Source organism: Thamnophis elegans, chromosome 1 (genome assembly GCF_009769535.1).
Source record: "Thamnophis elegans isolate rThaEle1 chromosome 1, rThaEle1.pri, whole genome shotgun sequence".
NCBI classification, from domain to species: domain Eukaryota; kingdom Metazoa; phylum Chordata; class Lepidosauria; order Squamata; family Colubridae; genus Thamnophis; species Thamnophis elegans.
In genome coordinates, this window is record NC_045541.1 from 159,973,769 (window position 1) to 159,994,871 (window position 21,103).

The 21,103-nt window shown below is 39.7% G+C and overlaps 2 protein-coding genes across 2 annotated transcripts in view; one reads left to right on the forward strand and one right to left on the reverse strand.

The window, feature by feature from the left end:
• Positions 1-7,663: 7,663 nt before the first annotated feature.
• On the reverse strand, positions 7,664-11,235 carry ARF6 (ADP ribosylation factor 6). The gene is made up of 2 exons (XM_032236993.1): positions 10,399-11,235; positions 7,664-8,127 (listed from the first exon to the last, which is right to left on the reverse strand). Exons 1-2 carry the CDS (start codon positions 10,842-10,844, stop codon positions 8,043-8,045), a joined length of 531 nt encoding a protein of 176 aa, XP_032092884.1. The 5' UTR covers positions 10,845-11,235; the 3' UTR covers positions 7,664-8,042.
• Positions 11,236-19,023: 7,788 nt separating this feature from the next.
• NEMF (nuclear export mediator factor) overlaps positions 19,024-21,103 on the forward strand; it is a 31,371-nt gene continuing 29,291 nt past the window's right edge. The window contains exons 1-2 of the mRNA XM_032236962.1: positions 19,024-19,191; positions 20,379-20,447. Coding sequence (XP_032092853.1) covers positions 19,133-19,191; positions 20,379-20,447 — 128 coding nt within the window. The 5' untranslated portion in view covers positions 19,024-19,132. The remainder of the gene's footprint in view (positions 19,192-20,378; positions 20,448-21,103) is intronic.

Consider the following 21,103-nt stretch of genomic DNA (forward strand, 5'->3'; position numbering starts at 1 on the left):
AGGAAGCAGAACATGAAGTATCACAGGGGGTGGAGCTCATTTAGCAGCTGTTCAAAATTGTGACAGAGTCCCTAAAATATACAACCCCATTTTGCCCTTACAACTGACCACAGGGCTGCTGCATGCCATCTTTTCCTTGCCGCCATCTTCCCTTGCTAACTCTCTACAGACCTCGGGCTTGCGCCCTACTCCTGTCACCCATTGCACACTTAGCTTTTGAAGATCTCCGGACCTCAGCTAGGGAAGGACGACACATCACTCATTCCTGGGCTGCATTGCTGCCTCCTGGAAGTGGTCATTTTCAGCCCACAGACAATTCCTTGCAATTGTGCCAAAATGGCAGCCCCTTCCAGCCCAGGAATGGGCATCTCCGTTCTGCTTCCGTAATGTGGTCTGTATAATGCTGAGGATAAGTCTAGAACTGTGAAGATCTTCAAAAGTTAAGTATATAATGAGTGAAGAGGGAGGAGGCCCAACCCCTATGGGGACATGGTGGGGGAAGTCTTGTGGGGACCTGATGGGGGCAGAACTTGCATGAACCTGGGGGGGGGGAGTAGGCCCAAGCTATGGGGACCCCAAGAGGCAGGAAGCAGAACACGAGGTATCACAGGGAACCTTGGAGCAGGCAGGGCTGGGTCTGTGCTAGGCCTTCCATAGCCTCCCTACGCAAGGTCTCCTGTGCTCTGCTTAATGACAAGGGAGAGCAGGGGGTGGAGGTTGTTAGGCAAAATTGTCTCCACTTGTCTCCATTGTTATCCCTGCAATAATAATGGTCAGGGTCCTTTACAGTCATATACTGCTCATTCACAGTTTGAACAATTATATCCCAATTATACAAAATCCCCAAGGAAGTTAGGCTAGTCTATGGAAACACAATCTTAATGCTTGTAACCATTCTTGTTTCTTACAAGTCAACGGTTTCTAAACTGCTTCTTCATAGATATCTGACCAGAACCACATGTTTTAAGCTAGCACGGTTGCTATGGGAAGGGTACTTCAGCCTTTGACTTGGAATATTAAGATTCATAAATTTACTGACCCTAACTGACACCAGATACTATGCAAGGACTAAAATTCTTCTCAGAGTAAGATTTATAGCAGCTTAATTAAAAGAGTCTGTTGACAGAAGAAAATAATCATTAGGTTTCATTCTCTTGGGAGAATAAGGAAGAAACAGTGCCAGTCTGAAGAAGTAAGCAACAGAATAATTTCTATTATCTTTCCATCACTGTTCACCTTTCATTAAGAAAGGAACATAATATCCTTTAGAATTTGTAGTTCTTACATTTTCCTGTTCTTTATTCATAATAATGTCTGCATTATTTTACATTGGAATAGACCAAAGAGGTAGAATAGCATTGCAATTCTATCTGCAATTCTGTCAGTTCCATTTCCATTCTTATAAGGAGGATTCTATTCCAAGAATCAAAGAGAGTCTCTTATGTGAAGTTTACACTCTTACACACACACACACACACACAAAATATTTAGATATCTTTTTCTCTTAGAATATAGATTTAGTAACAACCTGCACTCTCTCAGGAAATCAAATGCATTCTGCATCAACTGGCAATTGGATATCCTAGGATTGCAACCCTCAAAAATTTACAACATCTATACAAATTAGAATCTCTGGCAATTGCGGCCTTAACATATCTAGAAAGTGTTAAATTGAGAATGATAAAGGCTAATGCGGGGGATTTTATATTACATTACATTTTAGATTTTAAAAAGAACTATTAACAATGGCAGCTAAATGTAATCCTAACATAAAAGGATGCTTCAGCCAAACAAACTCTCTCATTCCTTGTACATGAACACTTACAGCCATCTGACTGACTGCTTTCAGTTTAAATTTGAAGCCAGTGTTTTAATTCTTTCTTGCATGGACAAGAGTCATATTATTTAATTGAATATTATTAATTGCTTGTTGTATACTTGTACTTAGTTTTATTGCAAGAAACCCCAAACTTGCTTTTCAGGAAAAGTAAACCTTAGGCTGTTGGCTACCCATTTTATTGCACTTTCATTCCAAAGCCAAAAGAATGTGAATTGCTCTACAATATTGAAGACCAGTTGAATATACTGTTAAACCTATAAGATTTTCAGTATTGATTTTCAGAGAACTCAAATGCCAACGAAGCTTTTACGATGCTATTACAGGATTCAGAATGAAACCCTGGCTTATATAATGTAGTAAAAAATATCAGTTCATTATTACAGGAGACATATAACCTTACAAGAAATTTAGTTATGTGACAATCATATACAGTTAACAAAGAAAATGTTTTACTGAATGAAACTGATATTATTTCTGAGCAAAACATAAATTGTGTTTTAAGATGCAACAGCTACCTTATAATAAATTGTCTCTTTAATCATGGTTTGAAAGAACCACAACCAGCTCCAATCATACAATGCTCTACATTGCTATTAATGAGGAAAGTGGCCAGATACACACAACATATCATGCTGAAATCAAACCACATTCTTCCTTAGTACAATGTGTGAGCCTAATCTATATACTATGTCTGTAACATTTGCAAAATATCTACTTTGTAGGAATATATCCCTTTCGGTGTTAAATACAGGGGGAAGCCAGCATTCCTTTCCAGAATCTCTCAGGCCATAATTGTTTCATACAATAGTCTGTTCCGATACAATGGATTTATAACACTAAGAAAGAACCTACTTAGTTTACCTCCCCTTTTTTTGTTGTCTTGCTCTGACTGACGCAAAACTTCTAGTTAGATAAACCAGTTTCTCTCTGTATCTAAATCAGAATCTGAAGTATAGCAGCTACTGAATCAGGTTTTTGATTCAGTTCTTAAAAGAAAAGTCTGTAGTGTAAACAAGCACTGAAAAAAGGAAACAAAATAAATTACTGCAAGGTCTGTTCTAATAATCCGCATGAAGATGTTCAGTTGAACTAGCTAAAAATGACAATGAAACAGAGGCATTCTAGTCACAGACTCTTGTTCATATAGTGAACCACATTTTTAGATAATCTAAAGTCAGCTGATCAAATTTCATGCCTCCAGCTAATGCAGAACATTTATCATTTGCCCTGGCTGGCACCTGAAAGTACTAAAAAGAAAATTGTGACACTTCAAAGGCCAGCACAGGCTTTGAGATATTTTAAGACTTATGCTTAATAGTTACTGACAACTATATATTGTTCTACCATAACACAACTTCCCTTCTACTTTATATTCAAAACTCAGTACTTTTGAGGAATGTGTTATCATAAAGATTGAGGGCAAAAAATTCTTCACACTGAGATTCAAGGTCCTTCATAAGAAGTTTTTGGTATGTGGTACAGAGCCTCCCACAAGGATGATAAACGTGACCTGAACACATTTAGTCTCCCCAGGCCAGAAAAAAAAGCTAACTGAAGTTGTAACATTGTAACAAGTTTGCAATATCAGACAGTACTGTAAAGCAATTTAAAAACAATGAGGTAAAAAGTTACATGAAGCTACATGAATCATCTTAGAGAATCAACCAAATAGAAAGACAATTTCGTTGTAATTCAGAGGAACAGCCTGGCTTGGAAGACACTGGGCTTTTAAGATTGGAAGGTTGGATTAACCACTTTTTTGGAACATTTTGCACATAGATTGCTGTGGCAATCAAGATAAACGTAAAATCTTGGCATTGCTTATGTTAAACTCTTTCACAGAAATTGGGCTATGAAGGTATTTTCCAGGTTCTCAAATTTTCTCAGATTTCAAATGCCTCAGAGCCCAAAAGAACCAAATTAGATATTTGAATTATTTAAACCTAGAGGGGAAGGAGAATTGTAATTTATGTTCAAGTCATAAATTATATCATGGCAAAGTAAAGGAGTCACAGATCCTCAGGAAATCATTTACAATGATAGCTGGAGATTATGAGACTCAAGAGTAATTATGGTGCTGGACTTCCTTCAACTCATTCTCTCTCCCTGTATTTTTGCTATGGGAAAAACTAGGCGGGTCTTGAACTCCTGGAAGAAAAGTTGGATATAAATTTAACAATTCGATTAAAACTCTGATCTGGAAATGATGGCTTACGAATTAAAATTATTTCACAGTGTTTCTCTGGTTTTTCAGAAACTTGCACTATTTACAACTGAAATAAATGTCATAGAATTGTCAGGGGCCAGTTTACTCTTGCATGTTTACCCCGTGACGCCTTGTACATCAGTTGTGCCCTTTTCTGGATTGTGAATCCTTGCACTCAGTCACTCAGGTCCTGGTCAGTCAGGTCTGAACTGCTGCAACACACTGTATACTGAAGAGTATTAGGAAGCTATAACTGGCACACAATTTGAAATGGACAGCATATAAATTTAATAAATATTTGAACATTCTATAAGAATGTAATTGCTGCAAACATTCACTCATATTGCAAAATAGTTCAATTATTATTATGATTAGCATATGGTACCCAGGAGATCACAATACTGTCACAGAGTAGTAATTCGGCTTGCCAATGTACCAGTCCTGCTATAGGACATGTTTGTGAACTTCCCAAAGTGTGCCACAGGAAGCGAACTGGCTTCACACCAGAGAGAAAGATGAGTGGCTCTTCCTGCTGCATCACTAAATCACCCTCCCTTGCCAGAGCTGCCTCCGAGGCAGGTACCGCAACTGGGAAGGTTCAGAGCAATCAGGAATCTGTCTGCCTGCACAGTGCACCAGCTTGCCTCCATACTGAAGGGGTACCTATCTATCTTCTTGCATAGAACATGCTTTTGAACTGTTAGTGGATAAAAGCTGAGGCGAGTAAGAGGAGCTCAACCTGCCACAGTGCAAGGGCTCAAACTGCCAGAGCTCCTCCTGCGTCATTAAGCCATGGAGTCACTGAGCCTCTAATAGTTCAATTGAGATAATAGACTTGGCTGAAACTCATTAAGTGCTGCTTAATTTCAGTGCAACATTGGATATAAGTTTAAGAACCCACTTTTTTAAAATTCAGAATTTATGAGATGCAATGTGAACAATTACGTTACAACTTCTGAACCAAACCTCAATCAACAAACCTGATTTTCCCACCTCCCTCTCATTTAAATATTGTAATAAATCCATTGAGATTTTTTAAAATTTCAAGAACAGTCTCTTACTAGAATCTTCAATGACTTTCATTCAAAAGAAATTCTAATATTTAATGCAAGTAAAGGATTTTGAACCAAGTAATGTTAATTTATATATCATTTCTATTTTTTTGGCAAGACCCAAGTACACTTAAGACATTGTAATTCTAGAATACCTATAGTCATCCCATTTCAGGTTCGTTGCATTTTAATTGTCTTAAACCATGGCAAAAACAATACACAACTGATTTATGATGCTTCCTTTTCAACATACTATGCCTTAGATTCTTTAGCATTTAATCATACACGTAAACATACACATTAACTTTTAAGAATAAATCTTGAGTTGTTGGAATTATTATCCTTAATTACAACCCTCCAGACTGACTTTGATTTATATTTATTCATCTCATTTGATTCAGCTATCATAGCATCAATATATTTACCTTTAAAGAAATCATATACCTTGATATGGTCCACAGATTACTAGTAAATATTCACAGGGTCTTGCTGTATGTCTTATTTTAGAAGCTTCTTCAACCAACGTGTCTCCTAATTTTTAATTATTTGTTAAATTTATTTGCCGCCTAGCTTACTATGGGGCTATTTTAGGCAGTTTTAGTTTTAGGAACAATTGGTATAATTGCTTTTACTTAGTATTGTAACTCATATCTATGGAGATTCTTAGTCATTCAGGTCATGGTTGTCCTAAAGGTGCTTTTTCAAGAGGCAACTGGACTTTCTGGTTTTTTTTCTGAAGACGTTTCGCTTCTCATCCAAGAAACTTCAGCTCTGAGTTGAAGAAGCTTCTTGGATGAGAAGCGAAACATCTTCAAAGAAAAACCAGAAAGTCCAGTTGCCTCTTTAAAAAGCACCTTTAGGACTATTGTTTGTTTGTTTGTTTCATTTGTATGCCGCCCTTTTCCCCAAAGGGGACTCAGGGCGGCTCACAACTCAAACAAGGGAAGGGGGATACAGACAATTTGACAACAACACAAAACAATACATAATTTAAAAGTGCAACAATCATACCATTCGAGATAGGGACAACGATTCTTTAGCCCCAGGCCTGTCGGAACAGCCAGGTTTTAAGGGCTATGCGGAAGGCCTGGAGGGTGGTGAGGGTGCGAATCTCCACGGGGAGTTCGTTCCAGAGGGTCGGAGCAGCCACAGAGAAGGCCCTCCTCCGGGTAGTCACCAGTCGACACTGGCCGGCGGATGGAATTCGGAGGAGGCCTAATCTGTGAGATCTAATCGGTCTGGTGGAGGTAATTGGCAGCAGGCAGTCTCTCAAGTACCCAGGTCCAATACCATGAAGGGCTTTATAAGTGACGACTAGAGCCTTGAAGCGTATCCGGAGACCAATAGGCAGCCAGTGCAGCTCACGGAGGATAGGTGTTACGTGGGTGAACCGAGGTGCACCCACGATCGCTCGCGCAGCTGCATTGTGGGCAAGCTGAAGTCGCCGAATACTCTTCAAGGGCTGCCCCATGTAGAGCACGTTGCAGTAGTCCAGTCTAGAGGTCACAAGGGCGCGAGTGACTGTTGTGAGAGCCTCCCGGTTCAGGTAGGGACGCAACTGGTGAACCAGGCGAACCTGGGCAAATGCCCCCCTGGTCACAGCTGACAAGTGGTGTTCAAAAGTCAGCTGTGGGTCCAGGAGGACTCCCAAATTGCAACTCACCCATCTTTGATTTTACAATATACTTTCAATGATTACTGTTTTAATATTTTAATATTTGAGCACACTTCTAAAACTAATAGTCTTAGTACCCTAATTTGATAGAACATAATCACTGTCCTAAAGATAAAACAAGAAAGATCAATGGGTGAATTCAGTGGCAGAAAATGTGCATTGCCGAGAACAGACTAACTACAGCTCAGGGAAAAAAATATTGTCTGAATGCTCTGCAGACTTTGATGGTGACTTCACAAAGACAATACAAAAATAATTTGCATTGCGGTGTTGAACACAAGAACATACCTTTTGACATTTCCATGATGACACCATCACGCATATCATTTACTTTTCATCACCATCATGGATGCCGTTGCTGCCAATACTCCATTATTAACCATGAATAGATGTGCTAATGGCCTGACTTGGTGAAATGTGGTTTCTTAAATACCAGAATAGTTATAGTCAACCTGGTTATTTCCAGACTTTCTGGATACAAATATATCATTAAAACATAATAAGTTTAATAGCAAGGGACTATAGGAGATACTTTGCAACAATAAGGAAGTTGTTTGCCATTCTTCCAGGATGTTTTTTGCATCTTCCTATTGTAATTTACAGCCTTGGTAATCTCTAGTAGTTTTGCATTCAACTATTAACCAAGCCTGACATTGCTTAGCTTCCCAACTCAAGCATGATTCCCCCTATGCTGCTACTTGCTAAGCAAGGTTAGGTTCCCATGTTTTAAGTTGTTTAACCAGAACAGAAAAAAGCTACATTTTAATTAATCAAATCCTAATACCAGCCTTTACCCATAGGCAACTCTGAATGTAAACCACACAAAAGCTGAAAAGCAAGCATTTAAAAAACATTTTCTTCCCCATTGAAATATAACAGAAAAAATGTGCTGTATAATTGTTTTATTTTCTGCTTATTAGTTCTTTTACCAACACTACAACCATATTGCAGACACAAAAATCCTGTTTACTTTATTCAGGGAGATCACAGTCTACAGACTTATCAAACATAGTTAACGCCATTCAAAAATGTATTTAGTTGTACTTTATAAATCACATGAACACATGTACTGATTTTTTTAAAGGAGTGGAACTCTAGCAGATTGCATTTAATCTTGCAAGCTGCAGATAAATATCTAAAGCCATTTTTATGGCTACTTTGAGCCACAGAAAAGACATAACTTTGTTTCTTTGGAAAAGGACACTTATAAATTTTTGTACATTTTGTTCAGTAGCAAAAATTATTTGATCAATTTGCCACATATTTCTTTCAACATCTGTGATTTTCATCCAAGACTGTTGATTTAAAGGGGAAAGCAGAAAGTATTCTTTTCAACCATAGAGAATCAGCATACCTGGAGGAACAAAATTAAATGACATATACAAGTTATGTATCCAACTTAATACATTTGTATGAAGATTTGATTCTGCCTCATTTGGAGAAAAGTACTACAAACTCTATACCAAAGGTAAACCCACCTATGTTTTCACTGCAATTAGTTATACGAAAGTTTGAGAACCAGTAACAGATCTTCAAGTTTTCCAGTTTAGGCAACTACTTTGTGCTTGGCTTTAGCTATTCCAGAAGACAGTCAATTGTTTATGGACATTTCTGTGTTTAACACAATCATACTGTAATAATTTAGTTTGTTGTTCTCATCTTATGTTTTAAAAGATTATTTTCTGAAGGAATACTGCATTTTCTATTGAGATTAATTTCACTGATTTTATAATAAAATTGTTTATAGATTCATCTAGAATTAGGCTTTATTTTCTGTTGAGTGATGCTAAGCATTGAGTTTTAAGAAACTAATTCAATATAATTTTATCCCTCAAACATCTTTGGTACAAGCTTTAGCTCATGATTTAAATAGAAAAAACACTGAAGTGTAGTATAATGCCCCAATTTAAACAGATACCCTTTAGAAAATGGGAATTTTCTTCTGGGTTTGTAGCAATACATTCCTAAAATTCCTCAGATGAGTGTTACTCCTTGAGGAAATCCAAAATTAATCCTTAAGGCTGAATAAAAAACCAGCTGTGTTACATTTTTGCACCCAGTATTAATACTTCATTGAATTTTTTATGCTAACCTGAATTCACAATAATCTCCCCTGACAACTAATCAGTGATTTGAATGCTGATATGGCAAAATAATATGATTGCCTTAAAAAAAAAAAACACGGAAGTTTACATTCATAGTCATTTGCTCACTCTCCACCCCAATCATTAGCTACCCTTCCAAAGGGATTTATAAATGTAGACATCCAAAAGACAAAATAAAAGTACTGCCAGAATGAAAGGGTAGAACTTGCCTGCATATGTTCAACGTGATTTTGTGTACAAAGAGCCAAGTTTTCCAAACCCACTCAGTTGTTGCACTTAATTTAGTGGCATCCACAAACCACACTCACATCCTTCTTTTATTTTGATGCATTTAAGTTTAACAATTACACAAAAGCAGATGAAGGTTCCTTCCAATCTCTCAGGTTCATAAAGCTGCATTAAGCCAAGTTAAAGATCCAAAAATATTTATTATTTGAGATGCTTTTAAGTCCAATTGTGATACTGCCATCCCATCTCAACTGTTGAGAGGAATAGTTTAACCATTCAAGTTTTGTGTTTTAAAAAACTGCATGTCACAGCGATGCTTATAAATTATTGCTGCATTTCATGGAATGAGATTTTTTTTGCACTAGAACTGGAAAATAATGCAATTACTTAATATTGCAGCTGAAAAGCTAACAAATTGCAAAGTACAGGAACTGCGGTTTAACACCATTCTCATATCCTGCATATGGTTACTATTTAGAATGGAAACTTATTTGCATTTTTAAACATGCATGATATAACAACTTACTTTCAATATTCTGAAGTTATTGGCCAGATAACCTAATATCAGGTTCTAATGTGCAACCATATCTTCAAATGCTACTTTTATTATCAATGGCCAAAAGAATTCAGAATTTTATTTCTTGTCTTAGCTAGATTCTTGCCATAAAGAGGACAGAATGCAGTTAATTCATTAACAGTGGTTTTCATTTTACTAGATAACAGAGACCTAACATATTCTGCATCATGGCAAAAAGAAGCAAATTTACAGCAAAAATAAATGAGGGAGAAAACTATCAAACCCGAAAGCATACATTTAAAAGAAATGATACATTTAGCCCCAGAACCCAAATAAATGAAGTCAAAGCATTGCAACATTTGAGAAAAAATATTTTGCAAAGCTACGTGTGTCTTCCCTCCCAACCCACATTGCTGGAAGTTTGCCACAGAAATTAACGCTTCTGTTCATTAACAGTTAAAGATTAGAGCATTTCTTAACACCAAGCAAATTTTTTATTTAACTGGGAAGCAGTCAAGTGTGCAGAAGGAATGGATGGTAGTCGGAGGTGAGCAATCATTAAAATCCTATGGATGCTTAATTTCTGAACTTTTTAGTAGAGAGAATCATTGTTTTCTGGGAAGCCACAGTGTTCCTTATGCGTGCTAACTCTCTTAATGACTAGTAACAGTTTGTCATGGTTTAAAATAATCATTAGGATTTATAGTTAGATGTTAACCATGTCAGCCCTTCATAGAGTCCATCACCCGAGGTGGCACAGGATGGCTGAACATACCAATTCCTATCCCTGATTCGGGTCAGCCCCAGTTTTTCTTGGATCTCATGTGGCTTCATGGCATCAGGAAGGTCCTGCTTGTTGGCGAAGATAAGGATGATAGCATCCCGCATCTCTCGATCATTGATAATACGGTGCAATTCCTGACGGGCCTCGTCAATGCGGTCCCGATCAGCGCAGTCCACCACAAATATCAGGCCCTGGGTGCCTGTGTAATAGTGCCGCCACAAAGGCCGGATTTTATCTTGGCCCCCAACATCCCACACGTTAAACTTGACATTTTTATAAGTCACCGTTTCTACGTTGAAGCCCACGGTCGGGATGGTGGTGACCGCTTGGCCTAGCTTCAGTTTGTACAAGATGGTGGTCTTCCCTGCTGCATCCAAGCCAAGCATCAAGATCCGCATTTCCTTGTTGCCAAAAATCTTGGACAGTACCTTGCCCATGATGGTAGCGGTAGAGAGACAGGCATCCACAAGAAGATGGAGAAGGGTTGTGGTTACACCCAGTGACCAAAAAAAAAAAAAAAAGTGCCACACCACGCTGCTGGATAGAAGCCAAATGCAAGCCGAAATGTATTTACTACAACCACTACCAGGAAGCCAGTCAATCTGAGCTAAGAGAGCAAGCGATGGGAGAGGACAAAAGGTGGCGAAGGGGAAGCACCACCCTGACGGGCCCCAACAGGAAGGAGGAGAAGGTGGGGAGGATTTAATGCAGTTTAATGCCACCGGAGGGGCGAAAGGACCCTCCTGGAGACCCCTCCGAGAGAAGCGGGGCGGAGCTGGCTCAGAAGGGGGCGGGGCTTCATGGGGAAGGGCGGGAGGGCCCGGCGTCTTTCAGTCAGTCCCTCTCAGGGCGGGCCTGGGCGTCTCCCCCCTTCTTTTCCAGTTCCGAGACTCCCTTGAGCGACGGTGGGTGGCTGTAAAGAGACAGGGGGGGTGGGGGAAGGGGGGGGCAACACAGTCAGTCAGAGGAAGGCTCTCTGAGGTGCAACATTGAATTTTTTTTAAAAAAGGAAAGCCACTAACCCTCCCCTCACATACAGTCACCTCAAGTCCGCGCCGGCTCCTCCGCCCGTCCGCCCGCCCGCCTTTCCGGAAAGGGAAAAAAGGCCCGCCTTACCCTTTCCTTCACAAACTCACTGCCTGGCTTGACTGATTCGCGGCGACCGTCTCCAACACGCAGGCGCGCACCTCGGCCGACCGACACTTGCGAAAGGCGACCCCGCCCACAAGTGAGGGAGGAGGGTTACCGGGAATTTAGGAAGCACTGCGCACGCGCGAGTTTTTCTCTCGGCGGCTACGGGAATGAGCAGACGCAGGCTGGAAGGCGTGTCTAAGAGGGCGGAAAGAAGTCATTACAACGCTGCGTGGAATGAATGCGTAAAGACTGCTCAATTAAGTTTTCCGGCTTCACCTTAGTTATGCGCAGACTCGCCAGAATTTTCTTGAACATGCGCAAAAATAAATTCCGCCCGGAGTCAACTGCGCAAGTGCTAAAGGAGAATGAGAGACCAAAGAGCCTCAAACTTTTTTTAAGGGGTAACCTCCCCTAATCCGCATGCGTGGCACTCCCCATCGCTTGTCAGAAATTTCATATGCGCGTGCGCTGTTTTGCCCCCCTTTTTTTGCGCAGTTGCAGTCCCAGCCAATCGTGGAAGGACAAGACAAACACGCGATCGGAATTCACCTCAATTGCCCGACATAAAACTACGCAAGCGTACTATCGTCATTAATTTAGCGGGGCCTTGCTGTAGCGCGCATGCTTGGTAGAAAATTCTGTTTGAGATAGGTTTGGAATAGGAGTGTGCGTAACATGGAAACACGGCTACCTCTGTACAAATTAAAGTGAGATAATCTGCGTCAGGACTTGCGCACTAAACTAATTTAAAAAGGATTAAGTGGCGCAAGGATCACAAAGAATAGGGATGGGATTGATAATTTTATTTGGGTTTTTTGGAACTGTATTGGCGGCATGCGCCAGATCTAATAGTTGCGTTTGAAGTTTGAAAATTCTCTCCGCTTTGATTTGCAACTGATTCGTGAAACTTTTTCCCGGCTTTGTATTTTCTGAAAACTTGTACCTGAAAACAGATTTTATTTTCCGTGCATATTATTTTTTGTATCTCTTCTGCACTGGTTTTCTTACAGCAGCGTTGCAACGTTGCGAACTCCCTAAAATGAAAATATTCTTATTAGACCATTCGAAATATCACAACGCTTGAGTTGATTGGAGGGCTCATAAACGGGGGGGAAAAAAACACCGCACCATCTAATACTGAAACCACGGACTGGAAACCTCTTATGGATTTTTTTTTTTAAGTAAAGAAGAAAATAATTTTGGGACTTACGGTTTTGATTAGAAAGGTTATAGAAATAAGGGAATCATGTAATCGTAGAAATTGAATTAGAATTGTACATATAACTGCTAAGAGAAGATTGAAAGGCACTTTTTAATCTGTATTTTTTCATGTTTTCTGTTTTTTTCTACCTTTTTGTGTCTTCATTTACAATATTTTTTCTTTGAATACATTTCTCATTAAATATGTACATATTTTAATAAAAACTATTTTAAAACAGAATTTTCACTTAAAGTTCATCTATATAGCAGAAGATGAGAAGTAGGAAGTGTTCAGATACATTTTGCTAGGTCATTTGATAGCTTCAGGTTGAGCTTCGTCTTTGAACTTTAATGATATGCTAATAAAAGAGATTAGTAAACTCATTTGGATAACTTTCATAAGCATTTGAAAAAAAGGTACGCTCTAATTCAGATAATTTTAAATCTTTGTTGGCCAATCAAAAACCTCTGGGTTCTAAAGCTACTTTATTTTGAATATTGAACATCCCTACCACTTCTTAGCACTATATGGCATATAGTATACCAAATTAAATTATTAATATATATATTTAAAGATAAAAACAGATAATGATGTATTAAAATGTATAACCATAAATTAGAAGCCTCTGTCAAAAAAATATAAATTGTAACATAATCAAAGCTGGCTATATTAGCTCCAGGAAAAAAATCCAAATATAAGGCCCTATCATCCTAACCTGATTTAAAGCCAAGTGTCACATTTCCTTTGAAGAATCTTCTCATGCCATCAGGGCACTAATGTATAAAGCTGATCCCATTGCTGTTCTGTCAGCATTGTGGTAGGTAGATAATGTTTAAAGTCACTAGTGAGGTAAATTGGTCAGTCTGTTTTTAGAAACATATATACGGAAAGAACAGATATACCAAAAGAACTCCCCCTTTTTTTGCCTTCAGGTCAGTGTTGGTACCTGATGACTGTCTTAACTAGTCCATGCAGTTTTCTTGGCAGGTTTTTCAGAAGTGATTTGCCAACCCTATTTCCTAGGACTGAGAGAGATTGACTGGCCCAAGGTTATTCACCTGCCTTCATGCCTAAAGTACGTAGTAATAGAACTCACAGTCTCCTAGTTTCTAGCTTGGTGGTTATGAACTCTCTACCTTGCAAAACTTCCGACAACAAAACACAGCTAAATAATATTTTATGATATTTTGAAATCACAAGTTGATCTAAGTACTGGGCTAGATTAAAAATGTAAAAGGCCTCAGTGAAGTAAGAATAGAACAGGGTTTTTCATAACATGATGGGGTTCTATAAAACTAAGGCAACACACCCTCACCCCCAATCACTTGAATATAGGCAAGTTTCTATCACTTGTGTTTGCCTCTTGACCAAAGATTCTAGGATTTTTTTTAACAACTAGTTCCAATGCCTGAAAACCGAGAACATCTGGGTGACAGCCCTATGAGGTAGACCAAACTTCCTGCATTGGAAGGCATGGCTTTATGGAATCTGCAAGTGATTATGATGCTTGTTGTATTCACACAATACACTAATTATACTTAACCAAATGGCTAAATACTACATATTAATCATAGAGTGCTCATCTGTTTAGCTATAATATAGTTTGCATATTTTTGATTTAGCGTGAGTACATCCACCCATTAAGCTTTTTGTGCAAATCATGGTATAAAAACCCTGCACTGTACGAAAGTCATGGTGAGATTTGGAGGAAACAGTTACGCTTAATACCCAGAAGTCACTCAGGCTACTTTAAACTTGTTTCCCAGGGTTCTTAAGTCTGCAAGAAGCAGAGAATAAATTCTGCATGTACTATGAAATATTTTCCACAAAGTCCTGATCAATACTGGCCATTTAGCCACAAAAGAGACTCAAGCAGAGTACATAGAATTCCAGATGTTGATTAGAACAAAGCCAAAAAGAAATCATGCTACAATAAACAATTGACAAATGTACTTAAGAAGCAATTTATAGATCAGTGATGGTGAACCTTTTCAGCACCGAGTGCCCAAACTGGAATGCATGTGCACGCCGGAGCGCTGGAAACCCAAAGGCCAGCTGGCTGGGGCGCATGCGTGTGCCGGCCAGCTGGTCTTCGGGTTTCCGGCATGCATGCTGGCCATCTGGTCTTCCCATGTGCTGGAGCACCGGAAACCCAAAGACCAACTGGCCAGAATGCGCATGCCTGTTTCTTGGGTGTTTTTCAGGCCGTTTTCAGGCCAATTTTCGGGCCATTTTCTGGCACTCGTGAAGACCGGAAACCAGAAGAGTAGCTGCTGCTGATGCATGTGCCCACAGACAGGGCTCTGAACCACCTCTGGCACACATGCCACAAGTTCGCCATCACAGTTATATATGATTGTCCACCCCCTACTTGTCTTCATTTGGATCAGAATAAACTTGCTAGTCTTTATGGCAGTGCTTTTTAACATTGAAAATGTGCGGACTTCACTTCCTAGAATTTCTCAGCCAGCAACAGCATGAAGATTATCACCCCTGAACTACTTAAGGATATGTAAAGAACAGCTAACTCTGACTTAACTTACGCATAGGTGAACTTCAGAAAAAAAGTATTCTTATTCTCCTGTATGATTTGGTATTTGGCATCAGATAGTGATACTATTTTAGTATTCTGTTCTTTGCTGCCACCTTCAGACTGATAGGAAATGATATAAACCATTAGGCAAGAAGCAAACAGCCAGTAATCTCAGCTCCCAGGGAAGCTAAGTTTGCTGGATCTGTTGAGCATAGGAAAATAAACAAGTTCCTAATCAAATATAAAATTGATACACAATTGACAGAAAAATCAGAAGCAGAGCAGGTTGAAGATCCAATCATGCAGTTAATATAATGTCTAGACTAGACAAGTTACAGTATAACCTCTGCATGCAGAGCAAAGTAAGCAAAACAAAGCAGATAATGTGTCCTTCAAGCTGAATTTGGATCCTTATTGGACATATTTGTATTATTTTCTTGGCAACAATATGGTTGTTTCTTGGCTTCTTTTGGAATGTTTTTGTCAATTTCCTAGCTGCAAACAGCTGTAAATGTACACCGGATGCCAAGAGCACAAAAAATGCAGTTGGGTGATCACATGCGTATGTGTGCAGCACTTGGAACTGGGTCATAAGTACTTTTTGCAGGGTTTGTCTTCATTTCAATCACTAAGCAATTAGTTGTTGCTCAAGGATTGCCTATACCAATGAAACCCAGCTCCTGAATTGGATTATCAATTGTGGTACAAAATTGGGTTTCTAGTATAGATGTGGGGCTTTTTTCCCACCATGTAGTCCATGCTAACCTTCCCCCCATCACATGCCAAAAGCGGGGGGAGCGCAGGGTGTGTGTGCGTTGGGGTGCCCACACCCATAATGCTATGCATGTGACCCCCACCCTCCCTCCCGCTTTTGGCTCATGATGGACCAGTTTTTCACCCTCCCCAGGTTCCAGAGGCTTTCTAGGAGCCTGGGGAGGGAGAAAACAGCCACCACCCCCCCAAGGCACTCAGGGAAGCCTCTGGAGCACAAAAAACTGGCCCTACGGGCAAACCGGAAGTTCGAGAACGAACTTCTGGTTTGGCTGTAGGGCCATTTTTTGCCCCCCGGAGGCTTAAAAAAAGTCCAAAGTCAGCTGGTCAGAGTGAGCTTGCGTGCTGGAGCTGACAGGGCAATGCATCGCGTGCCCTAACAAATGGCTCTGCATGCCACCTGTGGCACGCGTGCCATAGGTTTGCCATCATGGATGTAGTCCCTTAATTCACAGGGACGCGGCGGCTCAGTGGCTAAGATGCTGAGCTTGTTGATCAGAAAGGTTGGCAGTTCAGTGGTTCGAATCCCTAGTGCCGTGTAATGGAGTGAGCTCCTGTTACTTGTCCCAGCTTTTGCCAACCTAGTGGTTCAAAAGCATGTAAAAAATGCAAGTAGAAAAATAGAAACCATCTTTGTTGGAAAGGTAACAGTTTTCCGTGCGCCTTCGGCATTTATTCATGTTGGCCACATGACCACGGAGATGTCTTCGGACAGTGCTGGCTCTTTGGCTAAGAAACAGAGATCAGCACCGCCCCCTAGAGTTGGGAACAACTAGCACATATATGCAAGGGGAACTTCTACCTTTACTTTAGTCCCTTAATTAGTCCTTAATTCAGGATAGAATCGAGACAACTGGGTGAAGCTGAGCATTTATTTGCCAAATGCCCTTCCTGATGCCTATGTAGAGCTTGTAGCAGATATTTTTTTCTTTGCCCCTTAAGAGAGAAACATTTGCCACTATCTTGGATTGAACTCTCAACCTTTTGAGTGGGATGCAACTCATATCTACTACAGGTGTCTGCTTCAAAAATTATTTGGAAGTAGTCTGGATTTTGCACAAGCACAGCTTTTCTGTTATTCATTTCAGCACCTTTTTAAAGAGTTCCACACATGCCTGAAAAAGATGGCACTGTTTTAAGACCCATAGTAAGTTTAATAATTCCTAAAAGCAGTCCAAAACACTTATTTTAAATATTTATAATGATACACAGCAATAATATCTAGGTTATGACCTTTGACTCTGTTCCCCACTAGAATGTACTTCTCAGAAGGTAACTCAAAAGAAAAATGGCCATTCAATTAAATACAATTTTATAGGATTGCTGTCCCAAATACTGAACCTGCCATGTCTTCTGCTTGAAGGTTATGCATGTAAGCACAAATTAATCCTGATTGTGAGAGGAACTTTGGACAGTTTTTTTCAGCCTCAGCAGAATAGTGAATCCTCATTTAAGTATACTATTTAAAAACATTGAAAATAAACATAAATGATCTTGAAAAAGACATACCCTCTTCTTTCCAAGACAACTACATGGACCTGCCCATAAAGCCATCAAAAATTAAGTAATTTTTTTTTGCATGCAAAAAGTTATAAAAGAGCTGTGTGGTTGGTGTCTGGAGGCAATTCAAGGTGCTATTTGTCACACCAGAAGCTCTTTGTGGTTCAAAACCTGATATCAAGACTACCTGGTCTCAGTACTCTTTCTCCAATCAATTATATTAGGAAGAATGTATGTATGTATCAGTGGTTGGTTCCAGATTTTGTTGCAACCGAAACGGTTGCAACGGGGCCTGTCATCCTCCACATGAACGCGCACAGCACGTGCATGCATCTTACCCTCCAGTAATGCCTGTGAGCCTCTGCGACGCTCCAGCTGCTCGGCAGAGCGTCACGCAGGTGCTGTAGGCGCCATGTGCATGCATGGAACCGCCAAAGAGTTTAAAGACAGGTAAGGACGATGGGCGGGCTGGTGGGCGCTCCGGACCACTGTACCAGAATGGTATCTGGTGCTCCAGGCAGGCACCGGTACGCCCATACCGGGGCGTACCGCCTGCAACCCACCACTGGTATGTATGTATTATGTATCCATCCGTCCGTCTGTCCATCCATCCCCTTTCTCTGGAATATCAGAGATTTGACTTGCCTCAATAATTGGCACAGGATTTATTTCAGTAATCCTCTAGGGCAGATGAATTGAGATTCTACAGAGAGAGAGAGAGAGAGAGAGAGAGAGAGGGAGGGAGAGAGGGAGGGAGGGAGAGAATATAAACGAGTAAAATAAAGCTATACAAGGCTTAATTTTGTTTTTTTTCTGTTACATTTATGGATGTTAATATGTATGTTTTTTTTTTAAAAAAGGATCCTGTTTACCCACAGCAGGTTAAAAGCTGCTTTGAATCAGTGATTGGACCAGAATATAAACTAAGTAAATGTTAGTCTTGGAAGATTGAGAAGAGCAGCAGTTGGACTTGGTCTGTGAACTTTGGATTCCCCATCCTTACCAACCTTTGGAAGTCATGTTTCATTTATGTTCAGGTCCAAGTTAGAAAATAATTAAAAATGCGAGCTTAGTAAGTATTGCAGTACGAATAAAAATATAGCTTCCAAGTTTTAAAAAAATATTTTCAAGTGTTAGGTGTACCTATAAAAGTTGGTATTTTTCATCGTTATTTGCGAATGTCTCCTGCTTGTTCAAATAACACGATGTTAAACCAAAAATATATAATACGCCTAAAGAAGTATGCATTACTAATCTCTCTCCCCAAATAATTGCATAGAATTTGCAAAACAAAACAAAACACCCACCCCGATTACTATATCGCCGCTTGAATAGCTGAATTTCGGCGCATTTAGCTCCCAAAACTTGGTGCAAATAATCCCAAAGTCCACACAACCGTCTAATGGAACGAGTAGTTTTGGCTCCGCCTTCCTCCGCGAAAGAAAGAAGTTTGGCCCCGCTGTCTCGCCATAGTTTCGTAATTCGTCGCGCAGACGTGCGGCCCGGTCGCCTCCTGTCGGAGGAGCGCCTGGGAACTACTGTTAGGGAAGCCGCGTAGACGGAGCGGGGCTCCTTTCTGTCCCATCATGAAGTCCCGTTTCAGCACGGTCGATATCAAGGCGGTTATAGCAGAACTGCGCCACAGGTACGGGCCTTCGGATGTCTTTCGAAGCCACGCCCCGATGACTGCAGGTCCCGCCCAGTAATCCCTTTGGGATACGCCCCTCCCACAACCGGTAGCTCCCAAACAAGTGGTCCCTTGTGCCTTTTTAGCTTTCCCGGCTTTTGGTTGGTTGATGATGACTGTTGGCGGAAGTCCGCTCTGTGCCTTCAGATGGCTTCAGGCGCCCCTTCTCCCACTCTGAACTATACTCTGAACTATTCAGAGTCGCTAATTTGCTTAATTTGGGAACTATTATTTAAAATTAATTAATAATAGTGTTGATATAAAGCCTCCTTCAATTTGAGCTTGATTCCTGCTGATTTCATAGACATGTCCAAATAGGTTTTTATTGCACTAATTTGGAAGTAAAGGTAAACAGTAAGAGTTGGAAGGGACCTTGGAGGTCATCTAGTCCAACCCCCTGCTCACACAGGGGACCTGGATTCGAACAGTCGAACTGCCAACCTTTCTGATTTACAAACTCAGTGTCTTAGTTACTGAGCCACCTAGTCAGGCTTGTCATAGCCTTGCTTGAGTATGATTTCTCGACCACCCAGCTAGCCTACAGCCCTGGGATTTCCTTGTGGTCTCCCTTCCAAGGACTAACCATGCCTGACCATGCTGCCATCTAACTGAATACAGGTAGTCCTCGACTTAAGTTGTTTAGTAACTGTTCGAAGTTACTATGGCATAGGAAAAAAGTGACATGACCATTTTCACACTTACAACCGTTGAAGCATCCCCATGGTTATGTGATTTACATTCAGATGCTTGACAACTGGTTAATATTTATGATGGTTACAGTGCTCCAGGATCAGGGGATCACCTTTTGCGACCTTTTCTGACAAGCAAAAACAATGGGGAAGCCAGATTCACTTAACAAATGTGGCAAGAAAAGTCGTAAAATGGGACAAAACCCACTTAACAAATTTCTCACTTAGTGACATAAATTCTGGACTTAATTGTGATCATAAGTCAAAAACTACCTGTATGACGCATAAGTTAGTTAAGTGCATGAAATCAGGTTTCCTTGAATTCATGGATAAATTTGCCGTTTCCACCTGTCTTGAAATAATTTGCTAAAGAGTTTATTAAAAAAATACTCTTTTTTTCCCCATAAAATGATCAGAAATATATAGAAATCTAATTTTTTTCTTTTCATTTTACAGCTTGTTGGGAATGAGGGTAAACAATGTTTATGACGTGGATAATAAGACATACCTAATCCGATTCCAAAAGTAAGAACAAAATTTATTTTCTTTTCTTTTTTTAGTTATTTCTGTTGGTGCTTATTTGTTTCATATTTTTGAAGACCCCGTCTCCTCAGTACATCTTTTGCTGACTTACACACCAAGTGCCTTTTTAAAGCAAATGTACAGTGTTTTTTAAAATAGTATTTTACAAATTAACAGAAGTTTGAACAGCAGTAGTTCAGCTTATGTTTATGTCAGTGTTCAGTATCTTAAAATTGGCAAATAAGCTGTATCAAATATGTTTTTTTAAATATCAGTTAAAGCAATTAAAAAAATAAACCACAACATTTGACTTCTAAGAAAGCTTTAGTGAAACCTCTTTAAAGAAAATCTGCCAGAATGTCTATATTATGTAGGGCTGTATCTATCATATTGTATAATATTTTAAAGACCAAGACACAAATAATTTGATTGTGTGCCACTTTTGAGTGTTCAGTCAAGTGATCGGCATATTTATTTATTTATTTATTTAGGGAATTTATATTGCCACCTATTCGCACATAGTGACTCAAGGCGGTTTACAGAATATAAAATATAATAGATATATGAAGATTTTATAGATTAATATTTATGATTCAGTTGTCCAAATTAAGATTTTGAATTCAGTGAAAAAGGAAAACAAACTGGAAGTTTTGATAAGA